This window comes from Manduca sexta, chromosome 18, assembly GCF_014839805.1.
Source record: "Manduca sexta isolate Smith_Timp_Sample1 chromosome 18, JHU_Msex_v1.0, whole genome shotgun sequence".
NCBI lineage: Eukaryota > Metazoa > Arthropoda > Insecta > Lepidoptera > Sphingidae > Manduca > Manduca sexta.
In genome coordinates this window covers 6,112,258-6,135,030 of record NC_051132.1, presented here as the reverse complement: position 1 = coordinate 6,135,030, position 22,773 = coordinate 6,112,258, and the positions used below count along the sequence as shown (strand labels likewise).

The 22,773-nt window shown below is 32.0% G+C and overlaps 2 protein-coding genes across 2 annotated transcripts; one reads left to right on the top strand and one right to left on the bottom strand.

Moving 5' to 3' along the window:
* The first annotated feature begins 2,420 nt into the window (after positions 1-2,420).
* LOC115450383 lies at positions 2,421-3,941 on the top strand. The gene has a single exon (XM_030178386.2). The coding sequence runs from the start codon at positions 2,481-2,483 to the stop codon at positions 3,237-3,239; it is 759 nt and encodes a 252-aa protein (XP_030034246.2). The 5' UTR covers positions 2,421-2,480; the 3' UTR covers positions 3,240-3,941.
* A 4,838-nt stretch (positions 3,942-8,779) lies between these two features.
* Positions 8,780-13,094, bottom strand: LOC115450377. Its single transcript, XM_030178378.2, has 4 exons — positions 12,688-13,094; positions 11,829-12,013; positions 10,844-11,104; positions 8,780-9,291 (listed from the first exon to the last, which is right to left on the bottom strand). Exons 1-4 carry the CDS (start codon positions 12,999-13,001, stop codon positions 9,092-9,094), a joined length of 960 nt encoding a protein of 319 aa, XP_030034238.2. The 5' UTR covers positions 13,002-13,094; the 3' UTR covers positions 8,780-9,091.
* Positions 13,095-22,773: the final 9,679 nt, after the last annotated feature.

The window sequence follows — 22,773 nt, the reverse complement described above, 5'->3', positions numbered from 1 at the left end:
TGCCACAAAATAATCGTAAAATTTCAGGGAAAAGTAACAGTAATTTTAACTGTTACTGGCAATGAAGAAACTGTCCGGTAGGTGCCTCACGTTATAAATTTTTTATTAACCTAATTTTTCAAATAATAAGAATGAAATAATCATTGTTATTTTATATGAAAAATTACGTAGATTTTTTTGTAAACAACTACAGTATTGCTACTAGGTACTTATGCTCCTCAGGGAAAATAATGATGACCGTTAAAACCGTGAACCCTTGAACTGGTGGAGGGGTTACCAATACCGATAATTAAATTTCAAATAAGCTTGAGAATTTGTTTTATTTGCTAATTATTTATTCACGTAAGAAATATAAAAAATTTAACTATAAATACGAAGAAATTTCAACAGAGCCAATTCAATACACCGTTCAAACGCTTTTGTTCGAAGTTATAACTTAGTTCTGTTGTTGGAGTGTAGATGTCGCTGTTTTACATTATTGATATTTTAGCGTGTAGAAGCAAAGAACTGCTTAACTAAAATTGAATGTAACATTTTTTTGTCTGTTAAAGTGTCTTTGTATTTTATTTATAGTTAATTTATCTAAAAACCGACAAAAGTTACTGAATAAAAACAATTAAGTGTGTGAATAAACGCTGTGTTCGTATGACGGTGAAGTTTTAAGGGTTATTTTCAATCATTAGGTATTGCTTACTTACCAAGTGTAAGTTAATTTTACTTTGAATTACAAAAAATGTTTATATTACGTGTATATTTTGTAATATTTATAAAAAAAAATCATCACAAATACTCTTGATGACATATAGAGATCGTTCGTTATTGATTTTTATTGTCCCTTATTTGCATTTCATTGATGTTATGTGAAGCAATTAAGGTTTTATGGTACCGACTTGCGTGCATGCGACTAATATACTTCTAAATATGTATGAAAGTTTGTATATTGTGGGACGTCGCAGAATATAATTTATAAGCAATTTATATAGGCCATCTATACTATTTTAAATATAAAATTGGTATGCTTGCTTGTTAGATACTCAGCAACATTATCCTTTATAAACAGTAAAACACCACAAACAATCTTTAAATAACTTACGCATCAACGCTTTTATTCCTGAGACATAATATGTTAAGTTGTATATTCTGTTTGTATATTTTGGTGTTATATGATACTCGAAGTTGTTCGAGGCTTCCGTATCCAAAATATTTCATAGAATAAACGTTCTTCTTGTATTTATTCACAAAAAATGTTGCCGATATTTTAGTCCAGGGTATGTTTTATCTATGTAGTAAATTTCACCCAAATCAATTCAAAAGTTTCTGCGTTTTACTCTAAGAAACATCCAAATTACTTTGTCAAGCATTAGTAGGAAAAAAAATATGTTCCTAATATTCGTTGATACAATAATTGATTTATGCTATATAATACTCCCGTCATGCATTTATCCTCGAAGGGGTATGCAAAAGTGCAACCAGGGCACCTATAATATTCAGTTAATATATATTCAAATTCAAATAGTTTATTACAAATCAGACGTACATAAGAGTTTAAAATATACAAAAATATATAAAATTACCGGAAATACTTATAAACAACTATGCAAATTACCAGGGGTACCCAAACTAGGCAACGCCTGCATCTTGGGAAAGTTATATATAACTCTTAATTGTATATCCCACTATTTGTAGATGCACCTACGTTGTCTTTTTCCGCACCACCCTAAGGTAGATTGGAAGAAAATGCCTTTGGAATTAAGTCTGTATATTTATTCTGTATGCAAAGTGTAATAATAAATAGTATATTATTGTACAATGTTTCTTATAAATAATATTATGAATATATTTTTAAATTATAAGTCATTTATCGAATCGGGAACAATTCGATTCCACCCTAATATCCTTACGTTGAATTAGGAATGAGAATGATCTATGCTTCATGTTCTTTTGTATTTTGAAATATCAGTTTCTAAGAGAGAGTTTATAACTTATGTCTTAAAGTGGGCTATTTTTTAAATAAAAGAAATGGTTGTGCCTAAAACTCTACATTCGACGTGAATAAATACTTTGGTAATAATTATCATAATTTGATTGAATAAAAGAAACTCATTCGAAATTTTATCTGATGTCCAATTTAAGAATGGTCAAGTTTACATTTTTCCCCTTAAAAGATATTCAAAATAAAAAAAACTGACCTTGACATTGAACTTAAAGCCCTCCGCATAAGGTCCGCACTTCATTACCATACACACATGCATGGGGCACGCACCCTAACAAGCTCCACGAGCACACACTCACATCGCCGCTCGTCCATACGATGCAACTATTGCACGCTCTAAAAGATTTATAGATAAATGCAGTTCCCGGTGAAAATAGATAAATGCCAGTGCACATGTATTTTCTTCACATTTCAATTGACGCAACCGCATTGGCTGGACATCGGTCCGGTGCGCTTAGTGACGGGACAACCGCGGTTTTCCAACAAGATGCTGTGCCGCGGTATTGTCCTGTTCTGTGTCATGTTCACAATAGCCTCAGCCGACACCTTCGCGAGTTTTCAGTTCCTCGGGAAGATGTACGAGAAGTGCGAGGGGTCTGAGGAGATCTTTAAATGTCTGAAGATCCAGGCGGCGAGGGTCGCTGACCGCGCGGCCAGGATGGAGACCCTGCCGATACTTGACGGAGTAACCATGGTGAAACGGTCTGACGTGGGAAGGTCCTTCCCATCGGTGCTGCCTGAAGGAGATTTGAATTCATTACCATCAGAACAGGTGGATAAACTATTACAATTAGCAACAACGAAGCTGACGCAGACTCACCGCGTGGTTATCACTCCATCATCACTAGGCGAGGACGTGGGAAGATCAATTAACGAAGCCAGGAGCAAGCTGAAAAAAATGATCGGGCCGATAATTGCCGGTCTCGCGTTGAAAGGTGGTTTCCTCGCCATAGCTTTCCAGGCCATCGCCCTCATTGCTGGAAAGGCTTTACTGATCGGTAAGATAGCACTGCTATTATCAGCAATTATTGGCTTAAAGAAATTGGTGTCCAGTGGTGAATCACACGAGAAAACTACGTACGAAATCGTGAAGCATCCGCAGGTGTCCCAGAGTCACACATATTCTTCTTCCCACTACGGGGGCGAGTTCGACACGACAGGACCTGGAGGCCACTACAGGAGGAGTGTAGAAGACGAAGCCGCTGCGCAGGACCGAGCCTACAGAGCCTACGCTAAGAAGCAGTAGGTTGGAAATCTCTAGACTTACGACTCCAATTACAAATACAACGACACGGCATACTCACGCGCACGATGCAACCACCAAAACGTTCTATGTTTTGGCATATTTGCGATAGCATAAACATATAGCCAAAAATACATACACGACACTAGTTACAACATTAAGATTATTAATCATTAGAACATAAATTATTTGTTAAAATATTTATTACATTGTTAATGTGAATATAAGTAATGTATTGGTGTATCTTAGATAAATGTTATGTAATCAATCGCACCAAATAATTATGAGTAGTTGGTAAACAAATAATTTATTACAATAATTTATTTATTTCGTAATGACTAATTATGTACTATTTATTTAATTTAATCAATTAGGCTAGTCGACGGGTATTGTGCATTTTCGTTTTTCGAAACGTTTGTTTGTCCAGTTTTGTAAAAATAGCCCTTAAGCGTTATTTATTCATATTATTACTTGCATGTATGGTGCTGTTTAGGTTAAGTAGGTAAAGTTATATGTTTTCTACAATTCTTTGTTGGACATCTTCAAGGTGGTTACGCGAGTACCTTTTATTTATTATAATTTAAGAAATATTAAATAAATAATAATCGTGTACCGAATGTAACCATATTATTAGTGTAATGTTAATTGTAATAGATGATGATGACAATTATGATGATGATCCTGTGTTAAGATCTACAAATAAAGAATGACAAACTACAACTGAAATATTGAATGGATTCAGAATGGACGTTGAAATATGCAATGGGTAAACAATAAAGTTTTGTTAAACTCGGTTTAGTATTATTTTATTTTTCAGTTTCAGTGTCTATGTAAACGTAAATTTTCCATTTTACGTAATATGATCAACTTTTTTTTTAAATAAACAACGGGTTTAAAAAGATATGCAATTTGAATATAAACAAAAGTAATAAACTATTATAGAAAATTGGAAAATGATAAAAAATATACCGAAAATATTTCTTATATAAATGAAATGGCTTAATCACAAAATAATTAAAAAAAAAAAGTAATTATAATCAATCATATCATTGTGACGGAAATTTAAAAATTGGACATACACCTCCCAGAAATGTTAAGACTAACAATTTTTATAACGTACCAAATGTCAATTTTATTGCAATTAAAATTCCGTCAAATTGATAACCGTAATGAATGACAAATTACTGAAATTCAATTAGAAATTATATCAATTGACGCGTAGTCAAACAGCTCAATTAATAACGTAAAAATAAATTGTATAATTATTTTCAAATCATTACTAATTTAATTATATTATAATTATGTTATATTATATTAATACATTGTTATGTTTGATTAAAATAGATATCTATTTTAATAAACTTGAAACAGCTGTTGCTTATTTAGACAATGATTATAATACATTATACAAACGAAATCTTATACAAACTTACATTTTGATTTCAATATTTGTGCTATAAGTATTTTTATTATATTTTATTGGTTGTATAAAACGTAAAGCCGATATAAATAATAATATGTAAAATTATAATAATGACAAAAGTCAATAAAAAGGGTTCACTAATAGGTGAGCATACTCTAGAATCTAGATAATATTTTCATTCGGTTATGTTTTTTTTTTATTTATCCGTTAAAAATATATACTGAGTTACGTCCATACAAGGAACTGAAGTCTGAGGAAGAATGCATCACTCGTAATCTTTTCATAAATATTCATTTTAGGTGTGAAAATGTAAAGAACATAAATGTGTTACAATATATTTTAGTAACATAATTGGCATATTTGGTGGATTAAGCAATTTGAGGCAGAGTAGCAGGATTATATTATAGTTAATTAATTGAAATCTCTTTCAGAACGTCGCATGCTTATTAATATACGGCTTTACATAATCATTTTTTTAATTAAACTTATGGGAGATACATGGTCGACACTTCGCTTTACTTACATTGAAATATCATTTTATACAACATGGTAATTATCTCACAATTTTGTATTGTTATTTGAATATTAATTTCTAGGGTACAATAAACATACCTTCTCAAGTTAGAAACACAATATAAGATAAGATTATTTAGGCATTCTACGAATAAATTCAATCGTCATGTCCGCGATTAAAACGGCTGTTTCCAAAATCGGATTATCTGGATTCATTGATTCCTCTACTAGAGTAATAAATTAAAATTCGAATTTATTCAATCAGCCATAACCAAACTTAGCTATGTGTATATACATATGAAAACGATTACTTCTTACTTTTTTCTTACCTCCGTATTGAATAGTACTTTTTAGATACCATACTTGATACTTATTATAATTCACATCATTGTTTTAGGTAATATTGAGCTCCCAGCGTCAGATGAAAAAGAAATCCCCAATGTAAATATAGATATTAATATTATCGTTCATAATTTATCTTAATTGTATCTCCAATCTATAAATATAATAATGAACGGCGCTCGCGTGTTCACCGTTGACGCTGATAATAAATAAGATCTCGAAGCAGTTGGAGCACAACTGGTCCGCTATGTAACAGTTTAGCATCAGAAGACTGATTAGTCCTGAAAAAATGGATCAGATAGCCACTGGCGTGGTTAGACGGTGTTGTTGAATATCTAAAATTATTTCTTTTTTCTTAAACGGTTTCGCAAAAAGGATATACAGGGACATCCATATTTTGTATGAAAAACAACTGAGTTACCGAAGAATACAATTGCGTTATCTTAAATATGACAATAATTATTACAATTACACAAGAAACATGGTGTTTTAGGGACACTACAACCAGTATTAAATAGCAGGAAAACGTAGTTTTCCCATATTTTTTTTTCGTGTTTATGAGATTGTAGTTTAAAAAAGATAAACTTTTACACACTAAAAATTTGAATGGCCCATGTATATCCACTCTAGTATACTGTCATTTTCTCTGTTTAGATAAAAATGTATCTGATATATTAAATTGGATGGATTACGCTCATTTTCTGCATTTTGTTATTAGATCTATTGCTATGGCTAATACAAGTAACTTACAATATATTCAGTGCTAAGTGTTAATGTAAATTAGTTTTGAAATTAATAAAAATGTATACATTATAGATTACACGTAATATAATATTATTATATAATTCAAGCGCTTTCGCGTTATATCACTGGTCTTGTTGCGGTCAGATTTACTCATTTAGTCAACTGGTATTAAAAAAATTACATCAAATATAGTTTCCATTTCATCACCAACTCGTGATCGATATTTGTTTTTTTAATTTCTGACAACTGTTTAATACTTCTTTTATTTTAAATCATAGCTATGAACCCTCAACATACTTGATCGATCTTCGCAAAAGATACTGTTTAATATATGATATTCTTGGTTAATGAGTTTTTTTAGCTCATTCTGTAAGATCCGAGTTAAAATATATCTTGGTAATATTCTCGGGTAGCCCGCGATATAGGTTCGTCTAGTACAGGTACCAGTCATGTATATATTCAAATATTAACTCACAAAATTCTCAGAATTGACTATTCTTATGTAAAGATTCAATATACGCTTCTTAGACTATAGAGTTGTATTATTGGTATATATGTATATTAACTTAAAATAGAAAAATAAATAAATTTATATTTACATAATAAAATACTTTCATATATATTAAAATAAAATGCATTAGCAAATCATGTTGAGCCGGAAAACCAAAAACACTTCTATATAAAAGGGGAATAAACGTAACATCAGGTTCTTGACCAGGGCCGTAGACCCGGCGAGAAGCCCGAGAAAGCATACGCATTATCTGTAAACATTGAACGACACGCGATATGAAACCATTGCTACTTGGTATTCTGTTGAAAAAACATGAAAGTATATCAAGTAGAGGTGGATTGCTATAAATTAATGCTACAAGTTGTGTGGTTTACTTAGTTGGATGGTTCGTTATGGACTATACTTTATTGATCTTGTATTGTGGGATAGATAATGGGTCTAGAAAATTTTTAAATTTAGATTTAACGAGGAAACTTTAATAATGTATTTTGATGTATACTAATATTATAGAGGAAAGTTAGTGAGTTTCTTTGTTTGTCGGCGCTCATATCTGGAATTACTAAATAAATTTGAAATTTCTTTCACTAATAGGTAATGTTACCCCTGAGTGCTACAGGCTTTTTAATGCAGGAAAATATAAAGCGTAACTTTTATCCCAGAGAAACTTTTAGACGCGGGCAGAGCTACGGGCAACAGCTAGCCATTGATAAATTGTATGTTGTTTGATTTTACTTGTTTACAAAATGTAGAAATCTTATTGATCTACCAAAGTTTAAACTTTAAGGATGTATTGTTCTGACTGTTTATTCTATTATTGTAATTAAGATACTTAAAACAACATTATTTAATGAAAGTACACTTTTATTTCCTAAGTTTATTTCATAATTGCGGTTCACAATGTATACGATTTATGTAAAATAACTTATTCACAGTAATTATTTAATATTGTTAAAAAATTATACATTATTATTATAATTGTGTAATGTTTTGCTTTCTATTTTTTATCGAAATTACTTTATGTTAATTAATTTTAAGCAGTTAAGTATATATTATTGTGATGTAATTTCATATATTTATTTTATAGTTAAGTATTATTTTTAATATGTATAACAAGCTTTAAATAATGTGTGAATGTAGTAAGTTACTATCAGATAATAAAGTATTCTAAATATCTTTGTTAAGCTCTTTAAAAAAAAAACATCAATATGATTTACTTTTTATTTACATAATTCGTGTTAACACCATAAAGCGGGATGAGTATTTCTACGAGATTAAAAGAGAAGTGTTACAATTGGAGAAGAATTACTCCCAGAAAAATTCACAGTTACATTTATTTTAGTAACATGCTACCACACTAGTTTCTAACAATCACAGGAAACAATAACCCAACATTCAATAATTATAAACAAAAACCATGAAGTGACAGTGATTAATAAACATGCTATAAATTTCTTCCTTCTCCAACTTTCGGAAGACTTGAAAAATGGTCTAATTAACGAATAAAAGTCGGAACGGCTTCCTATCGTCGCAAACGCATTGTGAGCAGTTTCGCAGTATTCAGAGCGTGTAATCGTATTGTACAGGATGTCGATATACACGACAACTGGCTCTTGTTCTAGTTATGTAGACCTATTTATTGTATTTGAAGACAATGATTTTACTTGGATTTTTGATTTAGAGAGAAATATGTTGATATAGAAAATGATTTATGAAGGAAATATGTTGATATCGAAAAATTTTATATAACAGATACTGAACAAGAGAATTTTAATGAAGAAGTTATAATATAAATTATTTGAAGATATTTGCTCAGAACTGATTTCAACCTTTGACAAACTTTAGATATCTAAGTGATAAATGAATATGCTTAGATAAGTAAACTTATATTCAAAAAGAGAAAGATGGAACGTATGTTAAAAAATAAGGCAAAAAAATGGTTTCTCATTGTTTTTAATATACATTTAAAGTAACCAAATCTAATTTATAAACATATAATGTTATGGAGGTACTGAAAATTTTTTAGCAATATAAGAATTCAGAATTTATTATTAAAAGTAATAATTATTATGTTTATTTTAGAAAACAACAAAAAAAAATAGGACTCTGAACCAATAATAAACAGTTTTAATATCCAACGTTAAAAACACTGACTAGAAGAGCGTTAAACAACTTTTAAAGTGTCAAAAAAGGTAAAGTTGAATTTTTCGTTTCAGCCCTCGAAATTAAGGTATTATAAAATTATTATAGAAATATTTTCTTAATATATTTATACTATATTTCACAATACGTCACAAGATTTCATGATATTAAGACATTACAGATTCAGCCTGTGTTAATAGGCGTCCATACAAAATTTCTGCTGGTCCTGATTTTGCCGTCATCTCTAATCGGTTCGTCTTTTTTAGTAACGAAGAGTCTTTCGAGCCTATCTCGTAGTTCATCAGGAGTTATCGGAGATCCTGTGGTGGATTCGGCTGATTTTTCTTTGTAATAATATTCGTGATGAGGATGTCGGTAGTAACCTGAAAGTTAAAATTAATTTCATAAATTTCCAAATATTGCTGAGAGATATATATAGGTAACGCTCAATTTGCAATTAAATAATTTACCTTTATCAATTGAGTACCTAAAATTAAATAGTTTAAATATAAAATATTGTCCAAAAAGCTATCATGTAACACATTTTTTTTTCAATGAAAGGAAGCTTTCTTCTGTCTACGCAGAATCTATAAAAAGTTTCCAACCAGATGTGTTTTCGGACCTTCAAACTATATTGGATAACTATAACATTACCTACTATTAACATTACCCAGTCCAATTCCATTTTTACAAGCTATACTACTATAGGAATTTCGAAGGTGTGTGAAGTCTACCAATCCGCACTAGGCCAGCGTGGTGGACTAAGGCCTAATCCCTCTCAGTAGTAGAGGAGGCCCGTGCTCAGCAGTGGGCAAGTATATAATACAGGGCTGATATTATATTATTATAAGCTATACTACAAGCGCCAATACAACATATGTTTTACTCACATAATATTGGATCCATTTAATCATAATTAAAACGAAAAGCATCAGTGCTGGGCTTGTTTACATAACATCGACATGTGGTTAACGCACCTGCCGCCGAAATCAGGAAAAGCGTTTCAGTATTTTTTTTCTGGACTAAGGAATTTACGGAGGTGTCGTAAAAAATGATTGAGAATTTTTAAATAGAATTTTTTAACGTAGTCTACCACACATCTATATTATTTGTATTCCTTCTTACAAACACCATACGAAAAAAATCGTGGATGAATTGTTGGCTTTATTGAATGTTAGAGATTAGGAAGAGAAGTAAGCAGAATCTCACTTATCATAATATGAAACATAACAGCCAATTGTTAGTGAACTTTGGGTTTGGCAGCAGTGGAATATCCTGGTGGAACAGGTTCATTCATGTAACATAATACCTATATTTTTTTTTATATACCGGCAGGCAATTTGGTCCCACTGCATCTGATGGTAAGTGGACTACAGTGGAGTCCAATAGAATGTCGATTTACGACAGATATGTTCATTTACGATAGAATACCTCTCGGCAGTCGATACAATTATACCGGCCAGTTGGAACCGGATATACACAGGCTGATCCCGGAACGCGACACACTTACGTGAGCCACTATGGCGGGTTTACTATCTTGTGTTTGGTGGTCGCTATCCGGGCGGATATAATATATATTCTACCACCAGCCGGACTATATATTTACAGCATCACACCATTCAAATTTTTTCCTCATACAATTTCAAGTTCTTTGTCCATAAATATTGCCTACACGTTACCCTGTTTTAATAAAACGTTCATTCTTGAGGTGTGTACATTAACATAATGCATGTCTGATTTTGTTAAGTAATGGTTAAATTGTAGGAGTTAATTTGGTGCGGTGGCGTAGTTTAAATGACCAAAGTGTGAAATATTCTACAAAGGTCTTTTTAATTTATTGAATGCATAAATATATTGAGCATGCAGTGTGAATGGAATTGGTGAAAAAATCATAATTGGCGTGTTTTTATGTTAGTAAATAATATTTAACCTTACCTCCAGAACTATGATGGTCAGGATAATGAGTAGGATGCTCGTAAGAAGTATATGATGCAAGAGAAGGAGTGTACCCTCCAAATGACTGACCAAAACCAGAACTACTAAATACGGTGACAGCCAGAAGAGCCAACTTCGATAAAAGAAAGGCTTTTTTACTAGCTAGAAGTACTAATCCTAGTAATAATGGAAGAAGGGTCGAAATTTGGAACTTGAAACCCAGAAGGAATGGCACTAGAAGATTCCTTGCTAGAAGTCTTCCTGAAAACAAATATAGTTTTATTAGCAATCAAATAACTCAATGTGGTTTTGATAGATGGCGTTATAAAGTCAAGTTCAATGTCGCTGGTAACTTGGTGAAGGTTGCATTAGTAACACTGTTAAAACATAGATGGCGCTATAGTGAATATAGTTTGATTATGTTGTGCAATAAAGGAAAGCGATAACTCGTCATGATATTCTAGCAATGTTTTATTCATACATATTTTATGAGATTTATACCCGGAAATAACCTTTAATAATGATAGTAGGAAATATTTATAAGTGAGATTATTTATAAGTTTCGTCCGGAACATCGCGTTTGAATAAGTATATATATTTTAAATAGGAATGCTAAGGAATGATCTAGAGAATTTATATTAAAAAATTTGTACCCTTTATGGTGTCCAAGATCTACCCTTCACAGTGAAAATGTCTATATTAAAAGTGATATAGCATCGTTGGAGACGCTTATGATGGATCTCGGTAGAATTCCACTTTAAAAATTCTATACAAGCTATTTGTTATAATAATAGTATGATTTAACTTGGAACGTCTATAGTTCCTAACATTGTCATATTTAAATTTCAAGGAGTGGTACATAACTTTTGTAAAATTCCATTTAAAAAATATATTTGAAGAACGTTTCCATTGAACATACTGCATAACATTAGACAATATCATTTAATTGTTTCCCAATAAAATATTATAAATAGAACATAATCACCCGTAGATAGTTCACCATAAGGTTGATGATAAGCCCGGTCTTTAATCCTTTGGTCGACCACAAACTCCAGCACTCCATTAGCCAACGTTGGACCAATCCTCATTACTAGGCCTGGATATAACCCAGTCATATCCCATTGCAGAGATCTTTTGGAGATGAGGTGACTTGCATCTTCTATTATTGATCTGAGGAAAGAATTTTAGAGTACAGGAAGTAATGGGAATATATTGACGATGGAACAACGATAACAGTTACTCATAATTTGTTATTACATAGAACTAGCCATTAGTATTATAATGGCTAATTCTATTGAATTAGCCATTATAATACCAATGGCTAGTTCTATTCTAAAAAAATCGAACATCTGATTAAATATAGCTTTATTTAAGTCAAACTCTAAATAGAGTACGATGTGCAGGAACAAGTATTTATTTTTATCAGTGAAACGTATGCATTTCTTCACGTATTAGTTCAAAATGTTTGCCGCATGCGACAAATTCATTGAAATTAAGGTTTTTAAAGCAGTCATTTATGTCGGAAGTAACATTCGTGTCATGTGTGAATTAGTAGGCATGTAAACCAAAAGTTTGAATGAAAGCGGACATTTTAAATTAATGTCTACTTCCTTGCGTGTTAGGATGTGGCATATAATTTTATGCTATATTATTAGTGTACAAAGTTAATTGCTAGTTTTGGATTTTATGTTAGAAGACGAAGAAATATATGTATTTCTTTGGGAATAAAGATTTATAATAATTTGACGAAAAGGATTCTATATCTGAGTACGTATGAACTTATGGTCCAGAATCATACAATTTACTAGCATTATTGAATATATTATAAAAAATTAATGTCATACCGAAAATCCATTGGGTCTTTATCCAGAAAGCTTCCAAAATCTCTCGGAGTTTTCTCATCTCTAATTAACGATACACCCGTAGCCAAACTAAACGACTCCGCTTCGTCGTAGTTATTTAACTTATTAAGCAATTCCTTCCCAAAACATACACCGATCTCTGTGCCTCTTCTGACACTGATACAATCATTTAATTGTGAATTATCAACATTGTTTTCTTTAATTTCTTCTCCTTCTTGAAGTGACAATTGAATCGGTATAACTTCAGCTAATAACACTAATATAAAAACTGATTTAAATACAAATCTAGTTCCCATTTTAAATCTTCTTCCTTTAATATTATTACATGAAGTTAATCAAATAGTTAATAGCGAATTACATACAATTTTGACAAAGAAGAGCACTGCACCCCATGGATTGAGTAATACATATAGTGGTATATTAACAAAACTTTGTTCGTTTTATAGACTTTGCCTGTTATGTCTGGGTGAACTTTGCCATTGTTTTCGTGAGGAACAAAGTGCGGTCGTCACGGAGGCTTCACACGATGCACAATAGAGTGAAAATTCGATGTAGATTTGTGTATCTGAGAGATCTGCGTTACCGTGTCTTATGTAATGTGTAGTGATCTAATTAGAAGTGACTTTTGTATGAAGTTGCACTCTGCTTTGTAGTTACGGTGCAATTGAAAATAAAATATCGGACGACGTAGGTGACTTAGCGGCAAAAAAAAAATCCCGCTCCGTTCAAGTTGGTCTATTCATATTGATAAAGTTGAAAATAGCTTGGTTTTAAATGTTCATATCAAATACTAATACAATTCTTAACATTGACAGACAGACAACACATAGTTTAAACCGACCGCTCTTGCCGCGGAATACTTCTCACAAGTTCATTATGTAATGTAGATGAGCACTACGAACGAATTTTTGGAAATTAATCAAGCAAGTTGGTTGATTCCCTTCTAGCACATGTTTAGTTGACTATAATAATTATGTGGGAATAGTTAACCTAAAAGGTTTTATTCTTGTTAAGTTGCTGACTGATTATAAATATATTGAACGATAGAGAAATATCAGGTGACACTCGGACGTATGAAATAATGTGTAAAGATTATTAACAATAAATATTGTTCTAACTTCAATGTCCCACATTTATTTAATTTAGAAGCAAAGTAATGTAGTTTGTATAGCGACTTCTAAAATGAGCAACATTATTAGTTAGGTCTTATTCAATTTAAACTATAAAATAATAGTAAAAAACTCATTTTTCACGTACTTACAAGATATTCCGATAGACTTAGTATTGTATTATATTTATTGAAAATTCAAAAGACTTACTAAATGGTTAAAAAAAAGACATAGGCATATATTTGATCACATAAGTCTTAAAAACTTATGAATGGAACTCACTTCTTAACTTAGGAATGAACTCTCTACATCGGTTTTTCCGGAGCGCTATGACTTGTCCTTCTTAAAACCAAGTTTAAGAAGAGTGCTCAGGTCCTGGTAGGCAACGGTATGGCTGTGCCTTTAGCATTAAGTACATGGGCGGTACATGGTGCTTTCCATCAGGCGGACCGCTTGCTAGTTTGCCTACTAAGGCAATATAAAAAAGATCAATGATATAACTCTTCATATCATAATTTGCTACATCATTCATCAAATTATCTTATCTTACAAGTAACCTTGACAGTAACCGATCAATAATGAAATTAAAAGTTAATTAAGCTTTGATACATAATCATCCACTTAATATTCCGCTCGGTTCATTACATGGTATCGACATACAACTTTTACTTTTTAAATTGCAACCAAGTTACCGTAGAAACTTACTATATAGGGTACTAAAGTGCAAAACGTATGGAGCCTTTGACCTTTGCATTGTCTTACGCCTTATGCTAAATGTTTTATGTTCTAATCTCTTGTAGCGTTCATGGGAAAATGATCTCTAATTTAAGTAAATAATGATCGACTTTGCCGTGCAAAAAGTGGCAAAGTTACGCCGGTGTGATAAATATCATGTTGTTAGTGAAAGTATTTTTTTTTCTTATACGTCCGGTTCTCCTTAGTAAAAGTGGTGGCTGATGTAATAGTTTCGTCGTTTTACATTGATACCACCAATATGATTTGTGATTATGTATTTTATTAAGTATGGACTGTTACAGACATATTTAAAGCATGAAGTAGGGTAGTTGAACTGTTTTGAAATAAATTTTTACTTACCAATAAAACTTGATAGGCAAATGTAGTTTTTTGTTATACTTACATACTATGTTTCGACTTTACTGTATACAGTTTTTCATTATTCTATGGGTACAAGGTATAATTTTGTTACAATCCACTAGAATAATTAATAATTTTCGCGTTTAATGTTGTGCAGTACGATAATTTCCGGTTGTAAAATGAAAGCGAGAATTCGACGACTTCCTGCCTGATAATATTACATTTATAACTATTAATATTAGCAATAGTAGAATACTGCGAGTAAATGATGATTCAAGTCATGCGCAAGCGCATATCTTCAGGTATGTCTCGATGCGACGTCATGACCTATGTTCCGTGGTACATTAGTCATCGGTGCACTTTCGCTGTTGTCGCCTGAGGGCCATCGGCTTTCTGTATCTCACGTATTTTATGTAACCTCCCCTCCCAATATTTCTCCCACACATTTTAGCCAAGTTAATTGTGTTTGTCGTATTATATGGTTGCATTGACTGGATTATCTAATTTTAAAGCAATAAGGGCTAATTTACTTTGCGGGAACTTTTCATTAACGTCATATTTAAGTTTGCTACGATATACAGTTCATACACCTTTGTGTCTTGGATTGTATTAGGTAATAAATTCTTTCTAATCTTATTACATTGTATTAGAGTTTAAAATTGATTGGAAGGCTACACTCCGTAACAGGTATTCGCCTTGGCTATCGTATAAGAAACACAAAGTAAGACGTGCACCTACGTAACTTCACAGTATTTTTTATTAACCTCTATATCAAGGGATTAGAGTTGAAAATATATTGTTATTATTCCACCAAGTGCACAAATACTATGTTAGCTTTACGCTTTAAAGGAAAAGCGTCCGATGTGAACCGGACACAGGAGCGTGTGCGAAGAGAAATTCATTTCAACTTTTTTCCGTTTAGAAAAAGGATGTCGTAGGTGCGTTTGACATAAATATTTTAGGATGACGTAAAGTGTTGTATTCTGGTTGAAGGAATGTGGCTTTTTATGTCTATGAACGAGCATCTCAAGGAATTTGGGTTAGACCAATAATATCTGTTAATTGCTAGACTTTTACATTTTTATGTCTGATTCGTTAGTCAAATGATTTAATATGGCTTGAAACTGTAGTATGATGATTGATTACTCTGGTTAAATGTTTTTATAGGTTTTATATATTCAGATAATTTGTTTTGAACGCTCATTATAGAAATAAGTAAAACGTACTCAATTCATTAATTTTGGATAATATTTTTTATGTAATATTATTTATGTATTAAAACATATATATATTTTTAAAAAGATGGCTTTTATGTATGGATATATAAGCAGTAACCTCATTCAATGTTGCATAGAATATGAAATTCCGCCTCCAAACGTCAGCTTCATGTGACAATTTGCAAGTCATTCAAACAATAACCATTCAATTTTCTCTGACGAATATGATAATTTGACCTGCGCGTACGCAGGTTGTTTTCTTAATTTATGTTTATTGTTTTCTACGTTTCGCGGATGCTGCATAATGGAGTTAATGATGTAAGCGGCTGCAGAGTTCACGAATATACTTTGAACTATTAGAATATTATCGTTTTGTATGATAAATATATAATTAAAAAATATATATGTAACTAGATTCGTTTATGGTATGAACGAGTCGACTCGACCGTGGAGATACTATTGGTTCCTATTAGAGAGAGGAAGTACCAACTTATCTCTTGCCTTTTATACGTTTAATGTGAATGCACGAGTAAAAATCTCAACCTTTTTCCAAACATTACACTTAGAGGTGCATCAGCAATATACACAATTATATTGATAACATAAGTGGTCTTGGACGGTGGTAACCACTTACCAACAAGACGGTACCTATGTTGCTGCTGCAAAAAAGTATTTTAATTTAGTTAAACATTCGTTTATAAATAATAAACATCCATTTCCAATTGAACTTGCAGATAATACTTGATATTTGCGTTACTGTAGGCAGGTTTGTGTGAATAGTAAACACAGGCGAGACTGTGTGACGACTTGCAAAGCGTAACTGGTTGACGAGCGAAATGAACGGAGATAGTACAACCTAAGTATGCATATTATACGTAGGTATAGTAAGAAACAAATTAAAGGAGCTATTTTATTTTGCTGGTGGTAGAATATATTTTATATGCGGCCGGATAGCGACCAGCGTAGGTGTTAAAATAAGCCATAGTGGCCCACGTAAATGTATTGCGTTCCGGGTTCAATCTGTGTATATCCGGTTCCAACATATAACTGTGTCGACTGCCGAGGGGAAGTCATCTCTCGTCTGCCGACATTCTGTTTGACTTCTCTCCACTTACTATCAGATGCAGCGGGTTCAATTTGCCGTGGAAGGTCTTAAAAAAAATAAAAATGTATAGATATTTATTTATATTTCTTGATCTAGGTAAGTAGATACAATAAACAAATGCTGATATTTAAATAACGGTTATATTATATAAATATATACATATTACGTAAAATGCTTGAGAAACCGAGTCAGAAATCAAATATTGCGTTACGCAATTGATAACTTGAAAATCTATAAATATCGCAGTCCTAATTCTGAATGACTTTCGCTTTTAACTAATGACAAATTTGCATAATAAAATCAATATTGTAACGGACGTCTAATTAATTGCACAATCACGTATTTCCGCCTAGGAATAGCTCAGATGTAAATTGATACTAACATTTGGTATTCATTCATACGTTCGTGTGGTTTAACTCTATATATAACAACTATTTGTAAATTTTATGAGTTAGCTGAATATAAATATTTTAGGGTTCCGGATGTTTTTGAAAGATTTTTATCAACCAAATAATTTATTTTACAATTATTGATGGTGTATATATTTAGAAAATGTCTTGCTGCTTCTAACGCCATTTTCAAAAAACGAACTTGATCGCTTTTTTCTATCTATCGCGAAATTGACCAATCAGAACAAAGTTTTTTTGACAAGCTAACAAATGAGTTGTTGTGATTGGTTTATTCTCAGAATAGGATTGAAGACTGAGATTAGGATCGTGTATTACAAAAGGGTGGTAAGTCGAATGACGTGCAAAATGCTATATGTAGAGATTGTTCTCGTTTAGGTTTTCTTCAGGAAAACCAGGCACATTATATATAATGTGAAGAATTATTGTGTTGCTTTAACTATATAAGTATAATAAAATAACCGAAATTATTAAGGTTTTAGGTTATTAAATAAAGTTATTTAATTAAGATACAAGAAAGAAATAATTTTATCAAATAGAAATACTTGTAACCACAATTTATACGCAATATATTTCTGCAGTAATTATACGTCTATTCGCATTGTCCCCCACATTTTATCCACGATTTTTTTTTAATTTTGTTCATTACTGAGGGATAAAGTGTGGAGGATAACGGGAAAATACCTAATTCTGACTCTACAAAAGGCAACTGTTGTTATAAGATTGGCAGGGAAAAGAACAATACATACATACAAACATTGCAACTTAAATAAAAGTAGATAAAATATAATGCAACAAGATATCTAAAAATGTTATCACAGTTACAAAAAATGTTTACGAAATACCCGTTTTAAAGTATTCAAGTTACACACATCGAGAAAGTGGCACTATCCGGTGCTGCAGGATGTACCTGTTACGTCCGTCTTAGACGATTTTATTGTCTTACGTAACGTGTCAGAGACTTTCCCACCCTCGCATCCACACTACAACTCCTGTAAGCCAGGACCAGCAGTGGCACGTATTTTATGACACCACATAATTTTATTTCTTCTTCCCTGCCAGCCCGAGCTGGCTTCTTTGTTTACTAAGTATATTTTTCATTTATTTTATTGTCTTTGTTTATATAAGCTAATCTAATTAAGTAATAATTGAATATTCTCATGTACCTTGACTTATCATAAGTGCAACTATGTTCGCCTACGTGATGAATAAAGCATTTTTATTTTTTATTTTTTTTTTTTTTTTACACCGAGCAGTGAAGCTCGGCGAGTCTCAGAAAACACTAATTTGTCATTATCCCGCAACGAAATTAATCAAACAGAAAGATAGGGAGGAGTTACGTAACGTGTCATCTATTAATCTATTTATTAATACATTAGGATATTTATCGAAGATATTGTAATATTGAAAACTGGGCTATGTTTTGTTTAAAATGCCAAAATATTTTCAATTATTGCTGCTGCGTTATTTTATACTTCATTAAAATAAATACTAGTTAATGAGTAAAATGAATGGTAGTAGATCCGATGGTATTACCTAAGTATGCTTATTATATTATGATTTCTTATGTTCACGACGATGGTACATGCCGAAATGAAACTAGTTTTCCAATTGTATCCCGGTTTTTGTATTTGAATTTTCCACCGACGTTTCAAAGACTGCAGCTTTCTTGGTCACGGGCGGACATGGCATATATATTTTTGTTTATTTAGTCGTGATTTTTATTAAAAGAGCTAATTTTTTATAACTGTATCATGATTAAATTCTCAACACGTTTATATTGTCATCATATTAACGAACTATAGACACATCTCACACAATTTTTATTTTTAGAAATATTTTAAGAAAAAATATTCATTTTATGATTAATTGATCGTATAAATATTTTCTCCGATATCTAGATAGCTGTAGTATCACGTACGTATTTTCAACTCATTTAAATTGTTAATACGATCAGTGAGCGGCCCACATACGTAGAGGCTATAACGTTATCGAAGCCAACTGTGCGTTAAAACTACGGTTTCGATCGTTATCTCTGTGTATTACATTGATATGATAGCGTTAGAACTAACGTAGTCTTATCAATGGATATAAAATTATTAGTAAATATAATGATTACAATACTAACCCCCGTATTAATAGAATGTTGTATCTCAATATTAGCCAATCACAACGGCTCTATGTCTACGTACTGCGAAGGCTGCCATGCCGTCTGTACTGAAAAACAGACTTGTTATCATAGTTTTGCTCCGTCCTTAGATAAAAAACGTCTATGAATAAGGGGGTAAGTTTATAACTGGAGGAGGTACCGGCCTCGACTACCACAATTAGGGTTTGGGCAATGACTCAGACACTACATTATCAGTTCTGTATTATATATTGTCCTACCTGCTAGGCATGGGCCTCTACTATTGATGCTTAAGCCTAGCCTAGGCCCTAAGCCATCACGCCAGCCTCAAGCGGGTTGGCAGACTTAACATAGCTTCTAATTTCTTATCTAGAATCCTTCGGTATTAACAAACCAGTTAAACTAACAGTTTATGACGTTTTTCTTTACTGTTAAAGCGATTATTGAAAATTGAATACATGCGTAACTTCGAAAAGTCAGAAGTGCGTTGTGTTTTGAACTTACAGATTTTCGTCTTCGTATAGATAGGACGCATCGATGTTTCTTTATATAATAAAAACAGCGAATTACAATCTCAACCAAAGCTTACAGTTTCCGAGCCACGGTTGCTCTCAAAGTGAGTATATTCTGGTGAAACTGATGGTCGAATTCGATACTTGCTTCTATAGAGAAGGGCTAACCATAGGCTTCCGCGATTTTTTATAAGTTTACACGTTTTTTAACTGACTTCAGAAAGAGGAGATTCTCAATTCGAGGTGTATTTTTTTGTTGCAAATTCGCTCATGGGGCGTTATTGAAATTTCCATACAAAAAGTTACTCAAACGAAATCATTATGATACTAGAACACGTAAATTTGTGGTTTGTAGCTCTATCACAATAGGGCTGGTATAATTAATGTGCATTATGATATTTAGTGTAGTGCTTTAAAGTGACTTTAAACCCTTTCTAGACGATTGTCATAGTTTTAATGAAACGTTTCCAACCATAAAGCGTTATGCTTGTCTAGTCATTTCAATTGCGTAAAAAAGATATTCAACTAACCAAATGTGACAGCGTATTTGTCGCGAAGTGACGCCTGCCTGAGCAAAAACATAATGCATTGGATTATTATTGTCAACTTTAGCGATGCGTTATTGTACTATATTGTCTAGAACCTAAAAGATATTACTTGTGCCTTTCTCCTGCAGCTTTTAGTATAAAACTATTTAGTATAGACTCAGATTTCCCAAAATTTTTTTTTTGGCCGCTGCTCTATGTTAGACACGTAAGGTATAATCTTTATCATGTTTAGGGTCAATTGTAAGGAACTTTTTTTAATAAACGTGTTCGCCGAAACAAATGTTTCAAAAAAATAATATGTTGTTTTATTTATAATAAACATGTTATGTTATAATTTTTTTGAAATTCGAATCGAATATAAGTGTAGAATCAATCGCGTAAAACAAATAATATAATCAAATTTGTACAAAATATATCTTACACGCGTTCTTTATTAGTGTAAACAACGTTTTTAATGTAAGTTTTTTAAATAAACTTAATCTCATTTCGTCGTGAATATTGATATTATGTATTCTAGTCGTCAAAGCAGATATTGTAGCAAAATTCAGATCACATTCTCCACACGCACTCGATTTGCGTGTTGTCGTTCTTTTTAATTAAAAACATGAGACTCAAGAAATGAGAAATTTCTGTTTGTTAATACGTGGCCATTGCGATTAGTATTTTACTTTCTACCAATATGTACTTAATATTAAGTAAATAAATAATATTTATTTATATAATATACGAACGATAAGTGGTTATTATTTTTAAATTTTGCAGTGTTTATATGGTTTAAAGTTTGCTATAATTTTGTACCAATGATGGATTCGAATTTTGGGTTCAAGTCTACGAATCTTCAATGCAATGAGTTTTATTTTGTTTCATTGAGATACGATCCATGCATCGGCAGTTTATATTCGTTTAAAGAATGCATTAAGATTAAATTGATAAACTAATAAAGGAACTTTATGGGTAAAAAAATCTAATCATTACTTTTTATATTACCTTCATTAACTCGTTTTGTTCACACAAACACAATATAAGTAATACAAAACATCTGAAGTATGTAAAATGATAACCATAAGAACATTTTGCAAATTATGTCATCTCAAGGATTCAATAAAAAACAATCTTGATATTTAATTGTAAAATGAATAAAAAGGACCAATAGCGGTTAATACATATTGATTATAATCAGGATGTAATGAAGCTGTATCAACTATGTACAGTTTGATATATCGTTACAGTTATACCGATAGTAACACAGTCTGGAATGGTATTGCTCTACGTTAGGTACTGTTGCGGTTAAAAGTGATTATGACGTCATTGTTCTACTTATATACTAGTGGGTCTTGAATGCGATGAGCCACCTGGATAGGTACGTAGGTACCATCTCAGTGCATATTTTTACCGTCATACACCGTTTTTTTCAGTTTGAAGGATTGTAGCCAGTGTAATAAAGCCACCTACTGGGCATTATGAGACTTGACGTGTTATGCCTCAGGGTGGCGAGTGCAGTTCTTTGTAATTCAAAGTTCTATGTGATGTTGCCGTTTATGGGTGCTCGTATCGCTTACCACCACTCAATTAGCATGTTTGTCTGGTTATTTAACTGCAATAAAAATATCTTATTTGCCCTTGAAAATGACCAATTTGTAATAAATGGTGCACTTCGACCATTTATGCAAAACCTTTTTTTAGTGATGGTGGTACCACGTTTGTCGAATAAAATGATTCGTGCCGTTGTAGAAGTAGCTACTTCGCGGTTCTAACGCATTGAATATAGTCGTATGAATTTTCTGTTTTATATTTACATGGTAACTGTGAATAAAGTTCTGTACCCAAAACTATGTATTTTATGGGACTCAACTTTAAACACACATTTTTCGTTCGTAAATTTTTATAGGGACATGTTCTATGGGCAAGATAGTTTATCTGAGTGGATTATACTCATATTTTTTAAAA